The 20,277-nt window shown below is 48.9% G+C and overlaps 2 protein-coding genes across 5 annotated transcripts; one reads left to right on the top strand and one right to left on the bottom strand.

Moving 5' to 3' along the window:
• Positions 1–1,840: 1,840 nt before the first annotated feature.
• C16H11orf16 (chromosome 16 C11orf16 homolog) lies at positions 1,841–9,959 on the top strand. Its single transcript, XM_024118550.2, has 6 exons — positions 1,841–1,916; positions 2,394–2,578; positions 3,833–3,989; positions 5,600–5,834; positions 6,472–7,128; positions 9,626–9,959. Exons 2-6 carry the CDS (start codon positions 2,412–2,414, stop codon positions 9,823–9,825), a joined length of 1,416 nt encoding a protein of 471 aa, XP_023974318.1. The 5' UTR covers positions 1,841–1,916; positions 2,394–2,411; the 3' UTR covers positions 9,826–9,959.
• A 1,019-nt stretch (positions 9,960–10,978) lies between these two features.
• Positions 10,979–19,590, bottom strand: AKIP1 (A-kinase interacting protein 1). 4 transcript variants are annotated; one of them, XM_007105018.4, is made up of 6 exons: positions 19,512–19,590; positions 19,070–19,297; positions 18,510–18,590; positions 16,080–16,184; positions 14,449–14,520; positions 10,979–11,423 (listed from the first exon to the last, which is right to left on the bottom strand). In XM_007105018.4, the coding sequence occupies exons 2-6, from the start codon at positions 19,289–19,291 to the stop codon at positions 11,280–11,282; spliced, it is 624 nt and encodes a 207-aa protein (XP_007105080.1). In that variant the 5' UTR covers positions 19,292–19,297; positions 19,512–19,590; the 3' UTR covers positions 10,979–11,279. The 4 variants fall into 4 exon arrangements, with proteins under 4 accessions (XP_007105080.1, XP_007105081.1, XP_028357335.1 ...); XM_007105019.3 differs by lacking the exon at positions 14,449–14,520; XM_028501534.2 differs by lacking the exons at positions 19,070–19,297; positions 19,512–19,590 and adding an exon at positions 19,314–19,495.
• Between the last annotated feature and the right edge of the window lie 687 nt (positions 19,591–20,277).

Here is a 20,277-nt window from a genome sequence, read left to right as displayed (position 1 = left end):
TAGCACCCAGCCAAGTGATTCAAGTCAGGTAGGCATCAGGAAATATTTGGTGGTGTTATTTTCCTATTCCCATCCTGTCACATTGTGTCTGGATAACTCCGTGGCCTCCTGGGCTCTGTTCTCAACTGGCTCTATCATCACTCTGATATTCTTTCTTAAAGTATTTCATGTCACTTCATTGCTCAAGCCCTATGACAACTTCCTTTTGACTATGACATTGATGACATTTATCTGCTTGGTTTTCAAAGCTCCCATCAATTTGGCCCCTTCCCAAATATCCACACTTGATTTTCCCATGACACCCCATTCCCTCCACCCCAGAAAGAAAATCACAGTCTTGCAAATGCATCCTTCTCTCTTAGCTCTTGCTTCCTACCAAGACGAAATGGAATATTCTCCTTCTTCCTTTCACCATTGAAATCCCACCTATCTTATTCAGGAATCCTTCTCTCATAGCCAGAGACTTAATTAGTGTTTCTTAGACTCTTAACTTTGTGCACCAAATCACTCAGCCTTTAGGGTAACAGTCGTTCTCCTGGCTGCAAAGTTAAACTCTGTGAGGGTAGACATCAGTTAGGATGCTTTGGGTTGCAACCGATACAAAAATCTGATAAAAATTGGTGTAACCAATAAAGGGAATTTATTGGTTCACATACCTTAGCTTCTAGCAGTAGGGCCGCCTTCAGGCAGGGCTCAACACTGTCACCAAGAACCTGTTTTCTTTAGGTCTGTCCTCTCTGGGAATAGCTTTAGTGTCCCAGAAAGACTGTCAGAAGCTCCCAGAACCTCAAGCTTTCTTATTTATGTATAGGAGGAAAAAGAAAGTCTATAACCCAGGATTTTCCAACAAAAGCCTTGAGATTCATTCTGATTCCAGAGGCACGGAAACATGCCCATGCCCTAGCGGCCAGGGGATGGAATGTGCTGATGGACACACATGAATCGGGGGGTACAGTCAGCCTCTTCTAACCACACAGAGCCACACAGAAACAGGAACTGGTGGAAGGGGGGGATGGATGGGGTAGAGACAACCACAAACGTCCCTACATACTTTTTGGTCTTCTCCACTGAACACAGTGCTGGGCACACAGCCGGTGCACAATGACTGTCAGATGCCTCAAATACCAGCCTCCTCCTCTGGATGTTCAAATGAGAGCAGAATCTAGACTTCTGTTCCTTTGGTCCCCATTGTCCACTCCCACCACCCCAAGTGACCATTACACCTCTGCTCCTCAGCAGTCCTGTCTGTTACAGACAAACAGGCCCGCACTTTTGGTTATTATTATTTTTTAAACTAAAGACAAATTCTATCTTAGAGTCCTTAGGCCACCCACTGGTTCCCTCCACTCCAGCCTCCTGCCCACACCGGGTGAAGGCAGGTCAATAGCCTTGAGTCTCTGTGGGACCAGCTCCCTCCCTCACGAGACTCTCCTGGGATCCGTGAGGGCTGCGCACCGTAACGGACTCTTCGGGCAGAGGGGAAGCCCGAGCTTTTGGGTAACTGAGGTCGCACTAGCCTTCCCCGCCAACACCCCTCCCCAGAAAGGCGGGGAACTAGCCCCTACTCTCTCGCCCCGCGCATGCGGCCCAAGGCCCCAGTCCCGTCTGCACATGCGCCGTACACTCCCCCGGCCCAGCTGGCTCGCATCCATGGCAACCTGCTAGGCAACCAGGAGTCAGTTGGTCTGAGGTCGTGAACTCCAACGGTTGGAAGGGGCTGAGGCTGAGGTGGAGTTTGAGGCTGTGATAAGTCCCCTTGGGGTTAGAACTGTGGACTTGAGCAGGAGCAGACTCAACAGGGCCGTGGTGGGCTGGGCCAGCGGAGTGGGATCTCGGGCCCTGGGTGGCAGCTGTCGCCTCTGAGCACGTCTACGGAGGCCACAGCGCTGGGCTCTCAGCTCGGTCTAGTCCCGCAGGTGACTGGGTTAGGAGGGAAGTCTGTGGCTTGGGTTAGGGGTCAGTTTGTCACCAGGACTAGGATTTGCGAAGGAACGTGTGGTCTTACCCCCGAAGTCCCTACAACTGGGGTGGAGATGGGGGGAAAAAAACTAACGTATGTTGAGCTACTTAAATATGCCAGGTGCTTTCCACATCTCATCTCCTGGGCGGTAACTGAAGCACCGAGGTGAAGTGAGCACGCAGCCAGCAGGCTGTGAAGGATTGACTACAGCTAAATCCTTCTCTGAAATCCCAGCTCTTGCTCTTTCAACCCCTCCCCTATTTCCTGAGCTGAGCCTCCCCGGGCAGGTGATTCTGGGGACACCCTGCCTGTCGGTGGGACCGGGTGCGGCCGCAGAGAGGCCGCAAACCGCAGAGCAGAGCCCAGCCCCCAGCCAGGCGCCCTCTCCTGGGCTGTGGGCTGCAGCTCAGATAATAGTGCCGCTTGTTCTCAGGTGTTTTCTCCCAAGGCCATGGACTCCTCCGCAGGGCCTGGGATGCCTTTGCCCAAATACTTCAGCGTGGCCACAACCCTGAAGGCCCCTGCCTGGGCCGGCACTGCTCCTACCTGGGACCTCTCCTTCGCCTGGCCTCTCGCCTCCCAAGCACCCTGGCTCACCCCGCAGAGCCCCCTCACCAGGTACCGATCTTGGCTTCCTTTTTCCTCTCTGTTCTTGGTTCTAGATGGTGGGAGAGATGGCCCAGGAGGGAGAGAGCTTGCTTCCTGGGAAGGCCGAAAGGGTTCTTTACCGTGAGGGCTCTGAGTTGCTTGGGGTTTAATATTCCCCTAGTCTAAACTGCATTCCCAGTGACATCAAGGGTTGACCTGGCTTTCATCCCACCTTTTAGCGGAGTGGCAGATGTCAGAGTTGGCATGTATGAGGGGAGGCAGTCAGGCATCATCAGTTATAAAACTTCTAGCTCATTTTACCATCAGCTCTTAGACTTGCCATGGGACCACATGAGAAATAAGGGTTTCTGCTACCAACCGCTAAGGTGAGGTCTCCAGGTCCCTCCTCAAGTTCCCTCAGTATCCCTCAGTTATCCTGGCTTTTTGTGAATGGTATCCTTAGTTGGCTGTCTACAGTGTGAATACAAGAGGGGAAAGGAACCTCAGCCTATAAGCACATACAGGTTGTGCAAGTCCCAGTGATTCATGTCCATGCTATTCAAGTCAGTCTGCCCAGGTTAGAGACATGCCAGCCTGAACCCTTTAGCCCCTTTCTTGATTCACCTGTGTGGAACATCTCATTCAAAGCCTGAGTTAAGCATCCCTGTATCCGGGCTTGCCCACAAAGTAAACAGTTTTTTTCAGAAACCCAAACCCTGACTCAACAATTCCCTACAGCTTGGTCCTGTCCACAAAATTTCCCAGAACTAGCTTCCCCTTTTTTCTGTCTCACAGCCTCCTAGTCAGCTCCTCTGTGCTTCCTGTGCTCAAACACCTCCTCCTCTCCTTTTACCCCACGGTGCTCAGCCTTCTTGCAATTTTGCTCCTTTGGCATCACCATCCAAGCCTTCACACCTCATGTGGAATCCCACACACCGCCTCAGAATTTCCCTTCCTGAAGTCTTTCCTGGCCTGCTGTCTAGTCCCAGACCAGCACTCATAACCAGAATATATAAAGGCTAATCCCACCCTGATTACCTTGAAACAATTCCCAATCCTAAACGACGGTCCCCTTCACTCTCCTCTCCTTCTGCTCCTTCCAGTAGTTTACCTTATCTTATTGGAAGTCACAGATTGCCACTCTTTCCATGGATTTCTGTTCCATATTGCCTTATCTGTCATGCACACACCATGGCGCTGCTCAGATCTAACTCTGAAACGTGTTTCTTGATGGTTTTAGGGCTTGGTTTTCTCTACTCCCTAATTCCATTTGCTTTTTCCCAGATATGCATCTTATGACCCGTGTCTCCACATTGCTGACCCAGCATGGCAGGGGCCTGGCTGGCTGAGAAGAGGTGGAGATGCTGCGGACGCATGGGTCCTGGCAAGAAGGGAAGCAGATGGCTTTTATTACAGGGCTCAGATAAAGCCTGCTCCCGAGGCAAGTCCCTAAGTCCCAACTTCTCCCCATATGCTCCTCTGGGTGGCCCTGTCATACCTGTTATGCCTCAGCTGTGTGTGCCCAGCAGTTCCGTTTCTTGGATAAGCACAGATCTTCCATGGTCAGGATGCAGAAGTGAAAATGTAATGTCAGTGAGCGCATTAATTTGCTAGGGCTGGGTAACAAAGTGGCACAAGCTGAGTGGCTTAAACAGCAGAAATTGTCTCTCGGTTCTGGGGACTGGAAGTCCAGGTGTTGGCAGGGTTGGTGATTCTGAGGGCTGTAAGGGAGGATCTGTTCCACGTGCCTTTCCTAACTTCTGGTGGTTTGCTGGCAATCTTTGGTGTTCCTTGGCCTGTAGAAGTATCCCCCTGATCTCGGCCTTCATATTCACATGCTGTTCTCCCTGGGTGCATGTCCGTGTTCAAATTTCCCCTTTTTGTAAGGACACCAGTCATTGGATTAGGGGCCCACCCTACTCAGCCGTACTCAGTGTGACTTTGTCTTAAGTCGTTACATCTGCAGTGACCCTATTCCCAAATAAGGTCACGTTCTGAGGTACTAGGGGCTAGGACATCAACATATGAATTTGGTGGGGTAACTATTCAATCCATAACAGTGAAGAAAATATACAGTAAAAGCACTTTGTTCAGGAAGATTCAGTGTGTCAAATTATGGGCGACAGCCTAAGGGAAAGAGGAGCAAAACGTGTGTACCTCGTGTAAGCCTGTGTCCCTGCACACAGGAGCACGGTGCCTGCATGCTGGGGCCAGGCCTGGGCTTTACTTTGGTGGCTACTTGCTTCTTTGGGATTTTTCTCTTCCCACAAAGAGTCAGACTTTGTGAATGTGGATCCATAGAGGGAAAACAAGTGTGATTTCTAAAAATATATATAAATTATAGAATTTCCAACCAAAGTCATTTTGTCATTTTCAAGTAACTAATATGTAATTTCAAATGAAATATTAACAGGGTTTTGCTCAAATATAGATCCTGTCTAGTGGTTTGATAAAAGTCAATTTGTAAGCTTGTTCTTTTAATTAGCTTAGTACTTCTTCTGCCCTCTCTGCCAGGCTGCTCATTTGCTTCCTTTGCCCAGCCTCCCCTCATGGACATAATGGCAGTGCAGAGGGCTGCTCCAACAGCCCCAGCCTGTCCTCGCCCGAGAGGGCCTGTGGATGATACCCCAGCCCTGGCTGGCCGCGGACACAGGGACAACGCTTCCTGGGAGTGCTGGGAGGAGGGGGTGTGCTTGGGGAAAGATCCAGAGGACCCAGGTTACTCCTGTGAATTGCAGGCCAAATATAAAGATAGGAGAAAAACAAAACAAAACAAAACAGGAAAAGGAAGAGCACGGGACAGGAAAGGCAAGAAGTGATAAACAAGAGTTGCCACGGCAAGAAGCAGAGGGAAGAGCACCCGCCTCACAGCCGGCCTGTCTCTGCTGTAATGGGCTCCCGAGCAGCACCTGGCCCTGCCCCTTCCCTAACTGGGCCTTGCCGCATGGGAGGGAGACCCTGGGCCTGGCCCTAGGCATTGCAGGGAACCGTGGTGCTCCCTGTAGTACTTCCTAATGCCAGGTCTTATTCTGAGTGTTTTCTTTTGCATAGCTGGAGAGGCAGGGGGTCCTGCTGGTGGAATTTGAGGCTCCCCTTGTCACATGCCCAGGGCTGCCAGCCCAGCGGCAGTGCGTGGTCTCGGAGGAAGATGTCATTCAGTTCTCGCCATCCGTGGAATACTCACTGCGACTTGGGGACAAGGTGCTGGCACTCTGGGGACCAGACCAACAGCGCTATGGCCCCGGCACCGTTCCTTTGGGCTTGGAGGCAAGAGACCCCCAGAGAGGTAAGGGAGCTGCTCTGGCCTTCCAGTCCCCGGGAGCCAGGCTGGTGATCAGGCTGAGGAGAGAGCAAAGGGTGTCTCTCCTGCTTAGGGGTCTTAGAGGCTTAAAAAATCCTTACCCTGTCACTTGCAGCTTCGTCCTGAGGGTGGCCACAGATAGACAAATCATATTTTTCAGATTATAAAATATTCTTTATCAGGGCAAAATAGCCCAAGGCTACTACGTCTATGTTGGTTACTTAACCTGTGGTGTGGTGAGGTTATCCTGGGGTCACACCAGTACTCATGACTGGTCCCCCACCAAGTCGTCCAGGGACTGGGACAGTCCCCTTGTGCGAGGCCAGCCAGTCAGCACCGTTGTGTTCAGAGAAGTGACAGAAGGAGGTTTCTCCTTCCCTTCCCCCACCTGAGGATGCATCTTGGTTTTGACGTGAAAACCAAGACATGGCGGCACAGGAAGGGGTGGTAAACATGAAGCAGGCGAGGAATGTCCCTGGCAGGCTCTCCAGGGAGAGGTGTGCCGGGCAGAAGCAGAGCAGAGGGGCTGTGATGAGGTTTTGCTTCTGGGGAGAGGAGAACCCTGATCCCATGATATGAAAGAGGCGGCTGTAACAAAATGGTGACCTTTTCTGTTATGTAGCATCCAAAGAAGAAGAAATTACTGTTCACTTCTGGAATGGCATGACAGCTCCTGTGCCTCTTGGAGGGGTCAGCTGGGTGCCCCCAGCCGTCTGGAAGAAGGCTGTGGACAGGCTGCGCAAGCCTTTCACCATGGAGCACCCCAGGCCCCTCCTCTGGGCCCCTTGCTGCCCTCTGGTGGGGCCGGTCGCTGGATGTGTCACCGGCGGGCTTCCTCTGAGCACTGCGTTCCTGTGCCCTCCCTGCCACCCGCATGCCTGCTGCCAGCTGCTGAGCCAGGGCTGCCTCTGCTGCCCCTTGGCTGGACCCACCTGGTGGCCTCTAACCAGAACCTCAGGGGTCACAGCCAGAGAGCGTCCAGAGGCGGAGCTGAAGCCCACGGCACAGCTGTTGCCCCTTGAAGACCCTAAGGAGGAAGAAGTAGCAGTGCAGGCTCCCATGGCTGTTTCTTTCTCCTCTACCTCCTCTTCTTCTGAAGAAGAGGATCTGGAGAATGAGCTGGAGATGGGCCTTCCCCAGAGGCTGCTGGTGGACAGCACGGGCAACACGGCCCCCATCCTTCTTGAGGAGTCTCCAAGGAGGCAGGGTGGCCTCCTCTGCCAGCCGGAATGGAGGTACTGGAGGAGAAGCGGGTCCGAGCCACATCCCAGGAAGCCAGGTAGACCTTTTCCTAAGGCAGGGCTGAGGCCCCTGCTCGCTTCCGTCCCATGTGTCTCTCGGGAATCTGATGCACATGTCCGCTGTGCTGGGATTGGAAGTAACACTTGATCATGTCGAAGCGGGGGCTGTGATAAGAGGGAAACGTGGGCTTTATTGATTAAATGGAAACCTAACAAGAAAGGATGGGCTGATCTTTGTGCTAAGGTTTGCATCCCTATTTGACAACTGTCTTTTCTTTCTTCACTAGTCTCTACTGGCAGGACTCTGCCACTGTCCCTTTCTACCCTCCCCTCCCTCGTTTTCCTGGGAGGTTTTGATTTTTCTCTAGATGTACAGTCAGAATGCATCCAGGTGTTGATTGGAGTCTTTCAGCGCCCTGAGAAGCTCAGAAACGAGTCTTTAAACACTGGCCATCAGACCCTTCTCTCTAGATGGGCCCCTTAGAAGTCAGAGCGGGAGGAACCAGGCACAGCCTTATGCGTCTCACTCTACCACTGAGAGGGGAGGCAGTGTCATTGTCATTGGCAACCTGCAGCCATCCCCAAACTTCTCTACCCAAGCAACATGCCCTTGTAGGTTTAGAGCAGTGTATCATTGATATGCCTCATGCTGTGCTATCTAAATTCCCAGTGGGACCCAGAAAGAGCCGACGCCTAAGGCAGCTGGCAGAGCTTTGTGAAGGAGGTGACTTGGATAAGCCAGCCCTAGACTAGATTCTTGGGGCCCTGCGCTGACTAATTCAACCTTCAGTGAACTAAATGAACATTCACTCTGGGGCAGGGATACTGAGGGTTAAAGAATACCACCACTAAGGGCATAAGGATCTGTAGGCACTGCCCACACTGGGACTCATTGTGGGTCCCCATTGGAAGCCATTGCCCTATTTTCAGGACAGCTGCTCAACCAGAAGGACCTCTCAGCCCATGAGGATTTTAATCTTACACCAGGAGTAAGGCCTTTATTAGTCTTCAGTTCCAGGAGGCTGAGAAATTGTTTCTACACTGAGAAACTTTCTTGGGGGACTCCTCTGGACCCCTGGGCTTTGGAGTGGGCAGGGATGGATGTGTTGGCTGCTGTTGTATTTTAGATGAGGGTTCCTTCTTTGGCTTTCGAGGTGTGTGATCTTTCCCCCACCTCTGAGAGGGAAATAAGTAGAGGGATGAGAATCTATAGCTATGACCAGCTGAGCTCTTCCTCCCCTCCCTGAGAGGACACTTTGTATTGAAAATATAAAGGTGGGAGCAGGGATAGGTGTTCCTGGGCCTCTTTCCTTGCAGTGAAAGGCCTTGGCAGAAGCTGCTTGGAAGCAGCTGTTTCCACAGGGTATGCCCTCCAACAAGTGATAATATAAAGAAAATGGTGCCAAAGTCCAGAGTTTTCAAGCTAAATTCTCCATAGCTTCCACTGCCCTCCTGCTTCAGCACAGACTGGAGAAAGAAAAGCTGTATCTCTCCAACAGGGAGGAGTCTCTGGGGCAGCAACTGAGGTGGCACGAGACCCAGTCTCAGGGAGAGGAATGCCAGTGGGGTAACCAGAAGGCCATGGCGGTCAGACCTGCCCCAGGCACCAGGCCTGCATTCCCATGGCTGTGGCCTGCTCCATGGCGTTCTATCCACACTGGTTCTAAACCTGACTGAGGCCAAACAAATCTTCCCTGGCCCCAAGCATACACTGCTCTTATCACCACTAGCCAGGCACACACACCTACATTCAGCCTCTCTCCCTGCATCACTATATTTAAACAGATCCACTCTAAGTTCCCCCTGCACCCAAACACATTCTAATAATTGGCTATAAGGAGAAATATAGTATCTTCAGGTACTTGGCCTGGCTTTCCTCTAGGTACTGGATCATTTGTTATGCTCTGGGCAAAGGTTAATTCTTGGAGCTGAACCATGAGACTCAGTGAGCCTGCCCTCTGCCAGGTCCTACCTCTGCACCCAAAGCTATGGAGAGTATGCCTGCATGGGGCGTGGAGAAAGGGGCATCTCCAGCCCCCATCCCAGATGGAGTACTGCATGCCACACTAACTAGCGAGGTGAACTCGTGAGGTGAAGCGTGTAAAATGACGTGTGTGCCTGGGCTAGAAACAATGGCAAATACCAGAGCTTTTCTTCTCTCCCCTCCAGATCTTGTATCCTTTTAAGGAAATGTGCTGCTCTGCTTCTCCTAACTGTGCTTGATTGCCATCAAGTACTGATGCTTCACAGTCTGGTCTGAGGCTCTACCTCTTAAGAATCCTCTTGTATGGGCCCTCCGCCCTCCACACTTTTTGCCCCTTTTAGTTACAGGCAGTGAGGTTACTGTCTGAGACTAACCTAACAATCCTAGAGGGCCAGGGTTCATGCCAGCAGTCATGCTGCTCTCTACCCTCGCTTATGACTGAAACAGGGTTCAGACAGTTAAGGGATTCTGTGCTCCTTGATACACTTCTACATAAGTCAAGTCTAATCCCATCAAAATGGCATATTCAACTAACTGAATTTTGGGTTTAGGAACAAGACTTTGCAACATCGGGAAAGAAGAGAAGGGCAACAAACAACAGACAGTGAAACCTGCAGCAGTGGGGAGTCCCAGGGAGCTGGTCCTGGAAGCCACTGGCATGACGCCACTACAGATCCTGCCAGAGGAAGCTGAACACAGAAAACTGAGTCGGGGTACTGCGGCACATCAGGGAGACCAGAATTCCCCCTAAACTAAAAGCCCCAAGGATCTAGGTAAAGCAGATGGCTGGGAAGGGGCTTCTGAAGGACTCCTTCCATGGTTCTTTGACCTTTTGGGGTCATACCACTTTTGAGAATGATAAAACCTATGGCCCCTCTTCCCAGAAAAATGTACACACCCACAATTTTGCATATGATTTCAGGCTTACAGAACCCACGAATTTCATCACTAGGGGTGCAAGGATCCCCAGTTAACTGACCCCTCTACCCTATGGTGGTGGGCATAGGCCTGCTTTACTAGGCCCTCGGTCTGTGAGAGTCTGTTCTTTGCTAGGAATGCAAATACAGCTCTACTTAAACCTTTGTATTCTTTTTTTTTTTAGATTTTTTTTTTTGAGGTGTACCATTTTTAAAGTCTTTTATTGAATTTTTTGTAATACTGCTTCTGTTTTATGTTTTTTTTGGTGTTTTGGCTGTGAGGCATGTGGGATCTTAGCTCCCTGACCAGGGATAGAACCCGCACCCCCTGCATTGGAAGGTGAAGTCTTAACCACTGGACTGCCAGGGAGGTCTGCAAACCTTTGTTTTCATCATATAAAATACTGGCCTTTTTTCTGAGGAAAGACATGTTCAAAATGAGGTGACTCCTTAGGCAACTAAACTGAGAGATGCAACAATACTGTTGGTGTGGTAGCTTAAAGATGTTTAGGACACATCAATGACTTTGTAATTTTAAGGATCAAAAGTCACTGATTTTAAAGTCAGCAGAAGACCCTCAGGATTGTTTTAAAAGCTTGTAGGAAGCTAAAGAGTAGATACCTGAGGAGGAGTCAGTCACAAAGTGGCTGACACAAGGCCTTCTTCTATGGAAATGGTACAGTGCAGGCCACAGGTGATAGTCCGATAAGCAGCAGCATCTTCACCCCAGGAAGACATCCCTGTAGATGAGTGGCAGGAAGGCACCTGTCCTAAGGGGCAAAGGAGTGTGGCGGCCCTGGCAAGGGCTCCCTGCCAGGGGCCTGGTGCGATCTGCTTGAGGATGCCTCTTCCACAGAAGCTACAGAACATGGTTGGCCTGCTTTGGGCAAATGTGTCCACAGCCTCTCTGCCATCTTTTCATAAAGCCTCAGTTGTACATGAGCAACATTTTGTTTGACTTCTTAATGCCAATAAAAAGGAATTCTCTTCATTTCCAAATTTCTCACTTTATTATCATAATTAACCTTTACTTGGAAAGCAAGCAGTAAAAACTATTCAGACAGCATCATTACATTGTTACTTCAGGCAGAAGAGGGTGAGGGGACTTTCAAGTTAAAATAGGCACTGAAAGAGACAAACTCCAGTTCCTAGGAAGGCTGACCCTCTACAGTCAGTCAGCATTAAAAGCAGGATTAACGTGTAAATTTTAAGAGGACATATGGTAGCTTTATTCTTCTTGATATTTAAAAAACAAACAAGAAAAAGGTGATGTCTGTGATGGTCAACATCATATGGGGAAGACCAAGTCCACACTTTGTCCTGAATCAACTGCTACCACGTGAGTCTTCTTGGTCAAGTCATTTACACCCACAGTGATGGAATAGGTCCCTGGATATACTTCTATGTAGAGGTCCTTAGAGATGTTCTCAGCCTGGAAGGAAAAGTGGATATTAGCAGTTTAGAGATTTTATGTCCTGGTGCCGTCAGGGCACCTCCACCCGGCTCCCTCTGTGTGTGATGGAGTGAGGTACTAACGTGGGAGATGGAGGTCCTGCTTTCAAGGCTTGGCTTGGCAATGTAATAGGACTGCCATTTAGGCCAGTCTCAGCCTCTCCTTATGCTTGTTTCCTTATTTCTAAAATTAGCTCACAAATAAGCATGTATGTGAAAACACTAAATTGTTATAGGAACATGAAGGATCATAAAAGGAACACTCTGGTTGGAGTAGAAAGGTTAAGAATCAGATAGAGGGAAAGGCTAATGACGATTGCTTTGGGGCTCAAAAGTAGGCACTGGCACTTGTTATCACAGATCAGCAGTAATGGCAAGGCACTATGGGATAATGAGAAGTATTCTTTTTAACTGTGCTTTGCTAAGTTCATTATTAGGAGGATGAAACATCTCTTTTCACCTAAAGCTGAGAACACTATGAGTAGATTCCGCTTTGTCATGCAGAAAGTCAGCTGGCTGGCTAAAGCCCTCCCTTGGAGACTGGTTCTCCTATACAGATGGTCCCCGACTTATAATGGTCAGACTTATGGTTTTTTGATTTTACAAAAGTGTGAAAGTGATACATATTCAGTAGAAACCGTACTTCCAATTTTCAATTCTGATCTTTTCCCGGGCTGGCGATGTAAAGCACAGTACTCTCTCATGATGCTGGGCAGCGGCAGTGAGCGACCTCCCAGGCAGCCACAAGGATCACAGGGGTAAACAACTGATACACTTATAACCATCCTGCACCCATACAACCAGTCTGTTTTTCACTTTCAGTACAGCATTCAATAAATTATCAATACATGAACTATTCAAAACTTTATTATAAAGTAAGTTTTGTGTCGGATGATTTTGCCCAACTGCAGGGTATGTAAGTGTTCTGAGCACGTTTAAGGTAGGCTAGGCTAAGCTATGACGTTCAGAAGGTTAGGTGTATTAAATGCACTTTTGGACTTCGCTGGTGGTGCAGTGGTTAAGAATCTGCCTGCCAGTGCGGGGGACACAGGTTCAATCCCTGGTCCAGGAAGATCCCACATGCCGCGGAGCAACTAAGCCCGTGCACCACAACTACTTTTTTTTTTTTTTTTTTGGTACGCGAGCCTCATGACTGTTGTGGCCTCTCCCGTTGCGGAGCGCAGGCTCAGCGGCCATGGCTCACGGGCCCAGCCGCTCCGTGGCATGTGGGATCTTCCTGAACCGGGGCACGAACCCATGTCCCCTGCATCGGTAGGCGGACTCTCAACCACTGCGCCACCAGGGAAGCCCCCACCACAACTACTGAGCCTGCGCCCTACAGCCCGCGAGCCACAACTACTGAGCCCATGTGCCTAGAGCCCGTGCTCCACAACAAGAGAAGCCACCGCAATAAGAAGCCCATGCACCGCAACAAAGAGTAGCCCCCGCTCGCCACAACTAGAGAAAGCCCGCGCGCAGCAACGAAGACCCAACACAGCCAAAAATAAATAAACTTTAAAAATAAAAATAAACAAATAAATGCACTTTCAATTTATGATATTTTCAACTTACAATGGGTTTATCGGGACGTAAGTCAAAGAAGAGCGATACTGCAAAACACTGGAAGCTGGAGTTAGTGGAAAGATTTATGTTTAGAGCTGAGCTGAGCACAAGCCATTCTCCAAGGACAGACTTCATGCCTGGCTGGGAAGTGGTCATGGCAGATGTGCAGGCAGAGGAATGGTCTCAGCTCAAATGGCCAAAGAGCAAAGTCACAAACCAGAAAAGAGCCTGTAATTAAGAGCCAAAGCGCCTATCCCACAACTGGGAGACCACTACCAATGCTTACTCAATGCTCAGAAGGAGCCACAAGCAGAAGCTGTCATTTCTACACCACCCCTGGGGGCGGGGGGCAGGTGGACCAAACTACTGGCCAGTAAATTCTGCTAAGAGTAATAAATGATAATATTTATACTTTTATGAAACTTCCTCTCTTTCCATCTTGCAAATAGATTTGAAGCCAAGGTTTTCCGAAGCTGCTTTATGCTATATCCTTTCATGCCCAGTTACTGCAAAATTGGAGGCTTATCATCATTTAACTGACGTGAATGTGTATGACGCCACAACTATTTATTGGTCATCAACTATGAAAATAAACAAAAGGAGGTTTTCAGAAAATACAGCTATATCAGAATTGCAGAAAGCCAAGGATGCTTCATTTGTCTGCGTAAAAGGGGCAAGATTGGCATCTGTGGTTCCAACACTGTCAACATCAGGAAGATTAGCATTACCAAAATACAGAAAGTATTGGAGGCATCTAAGCCTAACAACTTGTACTAAAAGCAGAATAGTCTTAGTTGCTACTAACTCTAGTATATTCTGAATCCTGGCTAGTAGCACACTGTATACAAACAAAAATTAAGCAAACTATTGCAGCAACACACCAGAGTTCCATTCCTCAGAATTACAGCCCTTCCAAGTTCCAAAAGATTCTCTGGGTTCATGAACTAATGAGTATTTTATCCTAAAAACATCACTGTATGTTTTCCCAGAGAAACATTTGCAGAAAATAGGAACAAATCCCTTCAAATGTTTTGGAACCTGATCTAACCAAATGTATACGTTTTAGACTTTCAGCAATGGTTTTCACTTTGTAAGCAGGAGGGTCAGGCCCCTCCTGCTGCTTGAACAGATGGTGGAATTCCAACAGGACCCAGTGCCAGCCCAGCTGAGCTGTAGGAATGGAGATATGAATACTTTGCATTCTTTCCAACCGCAACTATGAGTTCAGGCACAAAGAGTATCCCTGAAATTTCAAGTGAAGGAAGGATACCAAGAAAACATAATTTTACACTGAACTAAAATGTTGTACACTGTCCCCAAGGGTGAAAATATCCCAACTTAAAAATACTATAGATCCAGTACAAAGAACCCTATAGTAACCAGATCAGTTCATGGAATTGCAGTGGTGGTGGAGCCCAGTACCCTAGAAGTTCTGTACTCACAGGCTGGGATGCCTCTAGTGCACACTCTGATGCCTGACAGATGCCTCCGACACCAAGGGGGGTGTCTTTTCTCTGAAGAGTGAGGTAGAAACATTGATTAGGGCCCGAACTTTGACTTCTGGATGGTAGAGAGAAAAATTTTCCTACTTAATTGGGAACGAACAATTGTTCTGTCAGTGTTTTCCAAGTTGTCACCTAAGTTCTTAAGGCTTTTAGTGAATTCTGCGAAGTATTTTTAGTCAGATGTTTACCATGATTACCTTTTATCCTTACATGGGCTTTGGACTCAGATCGACCTGAGTTTGAATCCTATCCCTGTCATTTACTGAGAGGGACAGATTAATTTCTCTATGCCTTGGTTTCCTAGTCTATAGCTTCGGCATACTACACTGTAAGGAAGATCTGAAGTGCAAAAGTGATTGACATTTAACAGGCTCTCAATAAATAGAATTCTCTTCCAAGGTTCTCCCAGCAGTGGGAGTACTAGAGGGGAAGAGGCTGAACTGAGAAAGTCAATTTCCCTTAGAGGCACCAATTTACGTCTTACAGGAAGGGATGGGAGGGATACGAATGACTCTTGCCCACATGTAACTCCCTTAGGGTCAAGCACTCTTAAGAGGGCCTAGGCCAGGGCAGAAGAGGAAGCCCAGGATCCGGGCTCTGGTGCTACCCCTTGTACCCCAGGGCAGGGAAACAGGATGGCTCACATCCCTGCAGCCACTCTCCCGTCCCTTCCCTAAACCCACAGGCCAGAGAAGTCAGGAATCCAACCTGTAGATTAGACTCTGAACTTAAGTTTGCTATCTTTGAGTACAACCAGGGGAGTTTAAAAAGAAAAATAAAAGCAAAAAAAACCCTACTCTCCCCAGAAACAACAACAAAGGACTCATGTTGAATCAGTTCAACAAGTAGAGTCTTTGGCTTCCCAGACTGACATGTGGTAAAATACGGGTAATTTGCAGTGAGAGGCTTGTAATTGTTATCTTTAGGAAAAGCATTTTGTTAAAAGAAACCCCCTCCTTGCATTTCCTTTTTTAAAATTACCAAAGACATGATACTTAGCACTACCTTAGAGTGAAATATGTGATTATTAAAAATCTCTTTCAGGCTTCCCTGGTGGCGCAGTGGTTGAGAGTCTGCCTGCCGATGCGGGGGACGTGGGTTCGTGCCCTGGTCCGGGAGGATCCCATGTGCCGCGGAGCGGCTGGGCCTGTGGGCCATGGCCGCTGGGCCTCTGCATCCGGAGCCTGTGCTCCGCAATGGGAGAGGCCACAGCAGTGAGAGGCCCGCGTACCGCAAAAAAAAAAAAAAAATCTCTTTCATATCCCTAGATGTAGAAGAGGATATTTGAAGTGCTTTTCATTAAGCCTGTCCAAGAATCCCTTGGCCCAGGACTGCAGGTTCAACTGAAGATCCGACAATGGCATCAATCTCTTATTTTGGACAAAAACTCCTATTTCATGTTCATTGCTGTAAGTTCTCTACGGCTGGGAGGTGATACGTTTCTGTTGAGCGCTGTAATGCTGAGTCACCCAGGCATCCAATAATACAATCCAGCAGGAGCTCCAAGATGTAGGGCCTCCTATCTTGGGAAGCTGAGGGCACAGCACAGCACAGCTGAGGATACATACCTGACCATTCCCAGTGTCCGAGCACAAGTGCAGCTTCGACTTCCCTCTGTGATAACGATAGACGTGGGTTGCCCCTCCTTCCTCTGGCACAGATGAATAATATTTCTAGAGAAGTAATGTGAAAGATGTTGGGTAACCAAATAGACTGGTCAAATTTTCAAAAAACTCCTTGTTACTTGGGCAAAGGAGGGAGGCAAGAGAGCAAAGGTAAATTACCTGCCCTCTTGAGAGGCCTCTGAAGTCATATAACAAATCTTAGCCCGTGTAAAGTGGCTGCAGAGAAGGAAACTGCACTTGGCCTTACTTTGCTGCCATCTGCTGCCTCTGTAGGGCAAGCACTCTGACAACTCAAGCTGGGTAGGACCATGCTCTCTGCCAGGTTTAATAATTTTCACAACATCCTCACCCCGAGGTCAAATACACAAGCCCTTTCATCTCCTCTCATGACAAGTTCTGACAAACATGTCTGTGTTTACTAAGTCTCAGACAAGGACAAGAGAAGAGAGAGGTGCATCTCCTTGAGATTTAGAAATACAACAGGAAATGTAACATAAACCCAACAGCTATGCAGCCGTTCTCCCCATGCAGAGGAGGGGAGGGAGAAGACTCCAATTTAAGCAAAAATAATCCAAAGGATCAGAATGCAGTTTTTTTGTCTACTTCCTTCCTCCCCCTCAAAGTTAACCTTAGACTTGCCCCGATTGTGACTAATGATGAAGACAACATAAGCCTGCTTGTTTTGAACAAAGGGTACCGACAATGTTTAAGGCAAGAGACCAAAAGAATGAGAAGCTGGGGAAAGCATGTCAGGACATGACTCTAACGATGTAATTTAGGGGATGCTTCAAAATTCTGAAAGTAAACTCAGAACACTGTTCTTAATTCTATTTCTAGAAAGCTGAGGGGTTCTGACCCTCCATTCCTTAATGGAGATTTGAACTAAAGCATGAACTGAAAACCAAAATGAAGAACATCAATTTGCTAAACCTCAAACCAAAGACAAATATTATTTCTTTTACTGAACCATGAACCAAAGTGTTTAACTTGATCACTTTATAGTAGAGCCAAAGTTATGGATTTTTCTAAAACCATTTAACAAAATAATAACATAAAAATACTCTCTGAACCGTATCTCACTGGTTGGAATCCTATTTTTGGAGTCACAAGAATTTTATAAAAGACGTAGAAATATTAGAGATTTTTCGAATCTTAATATTCATTATGAAATTGAAAAGCAGGACAGAAACAAGGCATTCTCTTCCTTCTGCCGTACAGACCAAGCACCCTTACAAACACGTAAGAATCATAAAATGTTAAGGCTGGAAGAGACCACAGAGTCTGTTTTAGTTCCTAGAAGACAGAGAGTACCTTCCATGCAGGTGATTTTCTTGAATGTTGGCTGCCTGCCTTCCCTCAAAGTACTTAAAGATGACCTTAGTGTATGGTTTTGAGAAGAGGGCCTTTAAAACCTTTGTTCACCCACTTCAATGAATGGGACCAAAATCTCACATAAGTCCCCTGTGCTACAGTTTATGACAATTTTCTGGTGTTCATCTCTCAGTGGAAACCAAAGAAACAGACTATAAGGGCTGGAAAGGACTTGAAACATCATCAGATTACCATGTGGGAAGGTAAGGCTGAGAGAGACTGACTAGCCTAAGGCATTATAGCCAGGAAGTGGCAGAACATAGGTCTGATACCTGGGAGGCTGCTCCTGCCATTAAGCCACACTACCTCTGATGAGGGCACTGCATCTGTGCCACATAACCACCTCTGTGGCCAACAGGGGATATGGACCCAAAGGGGCATACTTAAAAACTACATTACCAGGGGGACTTCCCTGGTGGCCAGTGGTTAAGACTCCGTGCTTCCAATGCAGGGGGTGCAAGTTGGTTGGGGAACTAGGATCCCACATGCTGTGTGGCCACACACACACACACACACACACACACACACACACACACAAAAGCACACTACCTGATCAGGGACTTGGAACAGAGATTAAGATCTAATGGAGGGATTCTGTTTCAGTTTTTGCTTTGAAAACAGAGAGACTCAGTTCCAGTTTAGAACGATCTTACTGATTAAAAAAAAAATTCAGTTCAAATTTTTAAAACCGCTAATATTCGGACTTGTTTTGGAATTCAGCAAATAAGCCCCGCCCCCCAAACAACAGTGAGGGCAGATCTTTTCTGGCTTGTGCATTGCTGTATCCTCATAACAGTTAAAGTTAGGCATTCAATATTTGTTGAATGAATTCTAACCTGGATTTATCACCTGGTTTAAATCCTTGGTTGATTACAACCTGCCCACGAAGGCAGGGCAGGGTGAACAGGCAGTCTCCAGATTCTCCCTAAATTCCACAAAAATCCACTTTGTGATCCATCAGCAGGCAGATCAGGGGCATGACTTTGGCTTACACCAACTTACCCCACACTGACTTGAAGTATAGTCCATGAATTCAGCCATTGTCCTGAAGGAAGCACTGAGGGTTGGGTGTCTTTCTTCTCTCTATTTGAATAAACAGCAAGTCACAGGTGAGATCTGTATTCCCTACTGGAGAAGGAAGTCATTTTGGAAATACCTTCCTTTTTACTTTTTGAAAGGCCACTGCAAGTTTAAATCAGTAAAAGACTCTTACTGAGAAAGAATTCCAACTCTAAAAGGAATACACAGACATGCAATTTTTCCAGGACAAAGACAGGTTTGTTGGCTTTCCTCTAATATCAAATGGTAGCCTGTAAGAATTGTTGTAAAAAGTAACCAACCAGGGCCGAGCACTAGCGGTCTCTAGCGGTATCCTAAAGCTAGCCAATAGGAATCTGTCAAATGTCAAGTTTTCAAAAGGCTTTCCGGTTCACTGTCCTGATTCTTAACAGCTTCCGCCAAGGACAGGATCCCTCGGGTGCTGCTGTGTGGCGTGCCCTGGTTCTCAGCAAGCCGCTGCTGAGCGAATGAATGGGCTGGTCCCGCAGCACTGATGCCCTCACCTCTCCTGGGAGAAGGCGATGGGGGCCGGCTGCCGGCCCTCTTTCTCTGCAGGGCCGCTCCCGGGAAATGACCCCCACGCTGCCTTTGGGAAGCTCCACCGAATGCCAGTCCACCGCCCTCCTTTTGGCCCGCGCCAGCACTTCTTGACCCAGCCTAGCCGAGCGTTGCAGGGAACGTCGGTCCACCCCGTTCAGCGCCGCGGCCGCCAAACAGTTCTCCATGTCTCCCTGCGAGGGCACATACACACAAACACCGGCGGGTTAGCGGGCCTCCGGGACCCCGCTCCAGCTCGGGGTCGGACCCAGGGCCTCGATCTCCCCGGCGACCGCCGCCCCCGGCTCCGCCCAACGCGCTCGCCAGCGGGCTCGGTGTCAGGGGCGAAAGCATGCGCGCGGAGCCCCTCCATTTCCGTCTCCCCCTCCCTCGCTAGGAAGCCCTCACCCCGCCGGCCTCTCAAGGCGCATGCGCTCAGCGCATGGTCGTCGAAGGAGGGCTGGGCCTGGAGCATCCTGCACCGGCGCAGCAGGCCATTGGCGGTGAGGGGTCGAGGGGCGTGGCGGGGGCGGTGAAGCGCACGGCCTGCACAGGACAAGCCTACTGTGTCCCGGCCGCCGCTCCTGTGAGCGGGTTGCCGGGCTAACTGCCGGAGTGTAGGGGGCGGGGCGGGGCCTGCCGGCTGGCGGGTCACGAAAACCGGAGTCAACCCAGTGGCGGAGGCTGTCTGTCCACGCTGTCGCAGGAGCCCCTGGGCCAGGATCTGGCCCTTAGAGGTCGTCTCCGCCGCTTAACGCGGAGAACCTGCTGTAAAGTCAGGTGGTCTGTTGGGCTAAGAAATCGTGGGGAGTAAGACGCGTGCCTCCAGGCGCCTATTAATGCCTGGTCTATATTTTGGGATATCGCTACTCTAAAACCTCTTTTGTTTGGGAGATGACTAGGATAGGCCAAACAGTGCGGCTGCCACAGTGGCGTTTGGAGAAGGGAGTCTGGCCAGCAGGCTGTGGGCTGTCCCGCCCACAGGGCCAGGGGTGCGTGCGTTGTGTGTAGGGTCTCTCGTAATCCCCTCGTGGTTGCTTCCTCACTCCTCCGGTGAGAAGTATAGACTCACACCTTTTTTGGAGGCCGCTTCTCTCTGGGGCGGGGGTTCACCTTTCAAGAATAGTTGCCCCACGTTTAAATAAGGAGCCGTGCGTCTTTACCTTCATTCCAC

Source organism: Physeter macrocephalus, chromosome 16 (assembly GCF_002837175.3).
Source record: "Physeter macrocephalus isolate SW-GA chromosome 16, ASM283717v5, whole genome shotgun sequence".
Lineage (NCBI taxonomy): Eukaryota > Metazoa > Chordata > Mammalia > Artiodactyla > Physeteridae > Physeter > Physeter macrocephalus.
The sequence above is the reverse complement of the archived record's forward strand: the minus strand, read 5'-3'. Positions and strand labels throughout refer to the sequence as shown.

Bases quoted from the DNA above. Each gene is read 5' to 3' on its own strand.
- C16H11orf16 (XM_024118550.2), top strand. From the start codon at position 2,412: ATGGACTCCTCCGCAGGGCCTGGGATGCCTTTGCCCAAATACTTCAGC. The intron at 3,990-5,599 runs GCAAGTCCCTAA...TCTTTTGCATAG, and splicing joins AGATAAAGCCTGCTCCCGAG to CTGGAGAGGCAGGGGGTCCT. The intron at 7,129-9,625 runs GTAGACCTTTTC...TTTTGGGTTTAG, and splicing joins GCCACATCCCAGGAAGCCAG to GAACAAGACTTTGCAACATC.
- AKIP1 (XM_007105018.4), bottom strand. From the start codon at position 19,291: ATGGAGAACTGTTTGGCGGCCGCGGCGCTGAACGGGGTGGACCGACGT. The intron at 16,185-18,509 runs GTAAGTTGGTGT...TTACTTCTCTAG, and splicing joins ATACTTCAAGTCAGTGTGGG to AAATATTATTCATCTGTGCC. The intron at 14,521-16,079 runs GTATGTATCCTC...CTCACTCTTCAG, and splicing joins CGGACACTGGGAATGGTCAG to AGAAAAGACACCCCCCTTGG.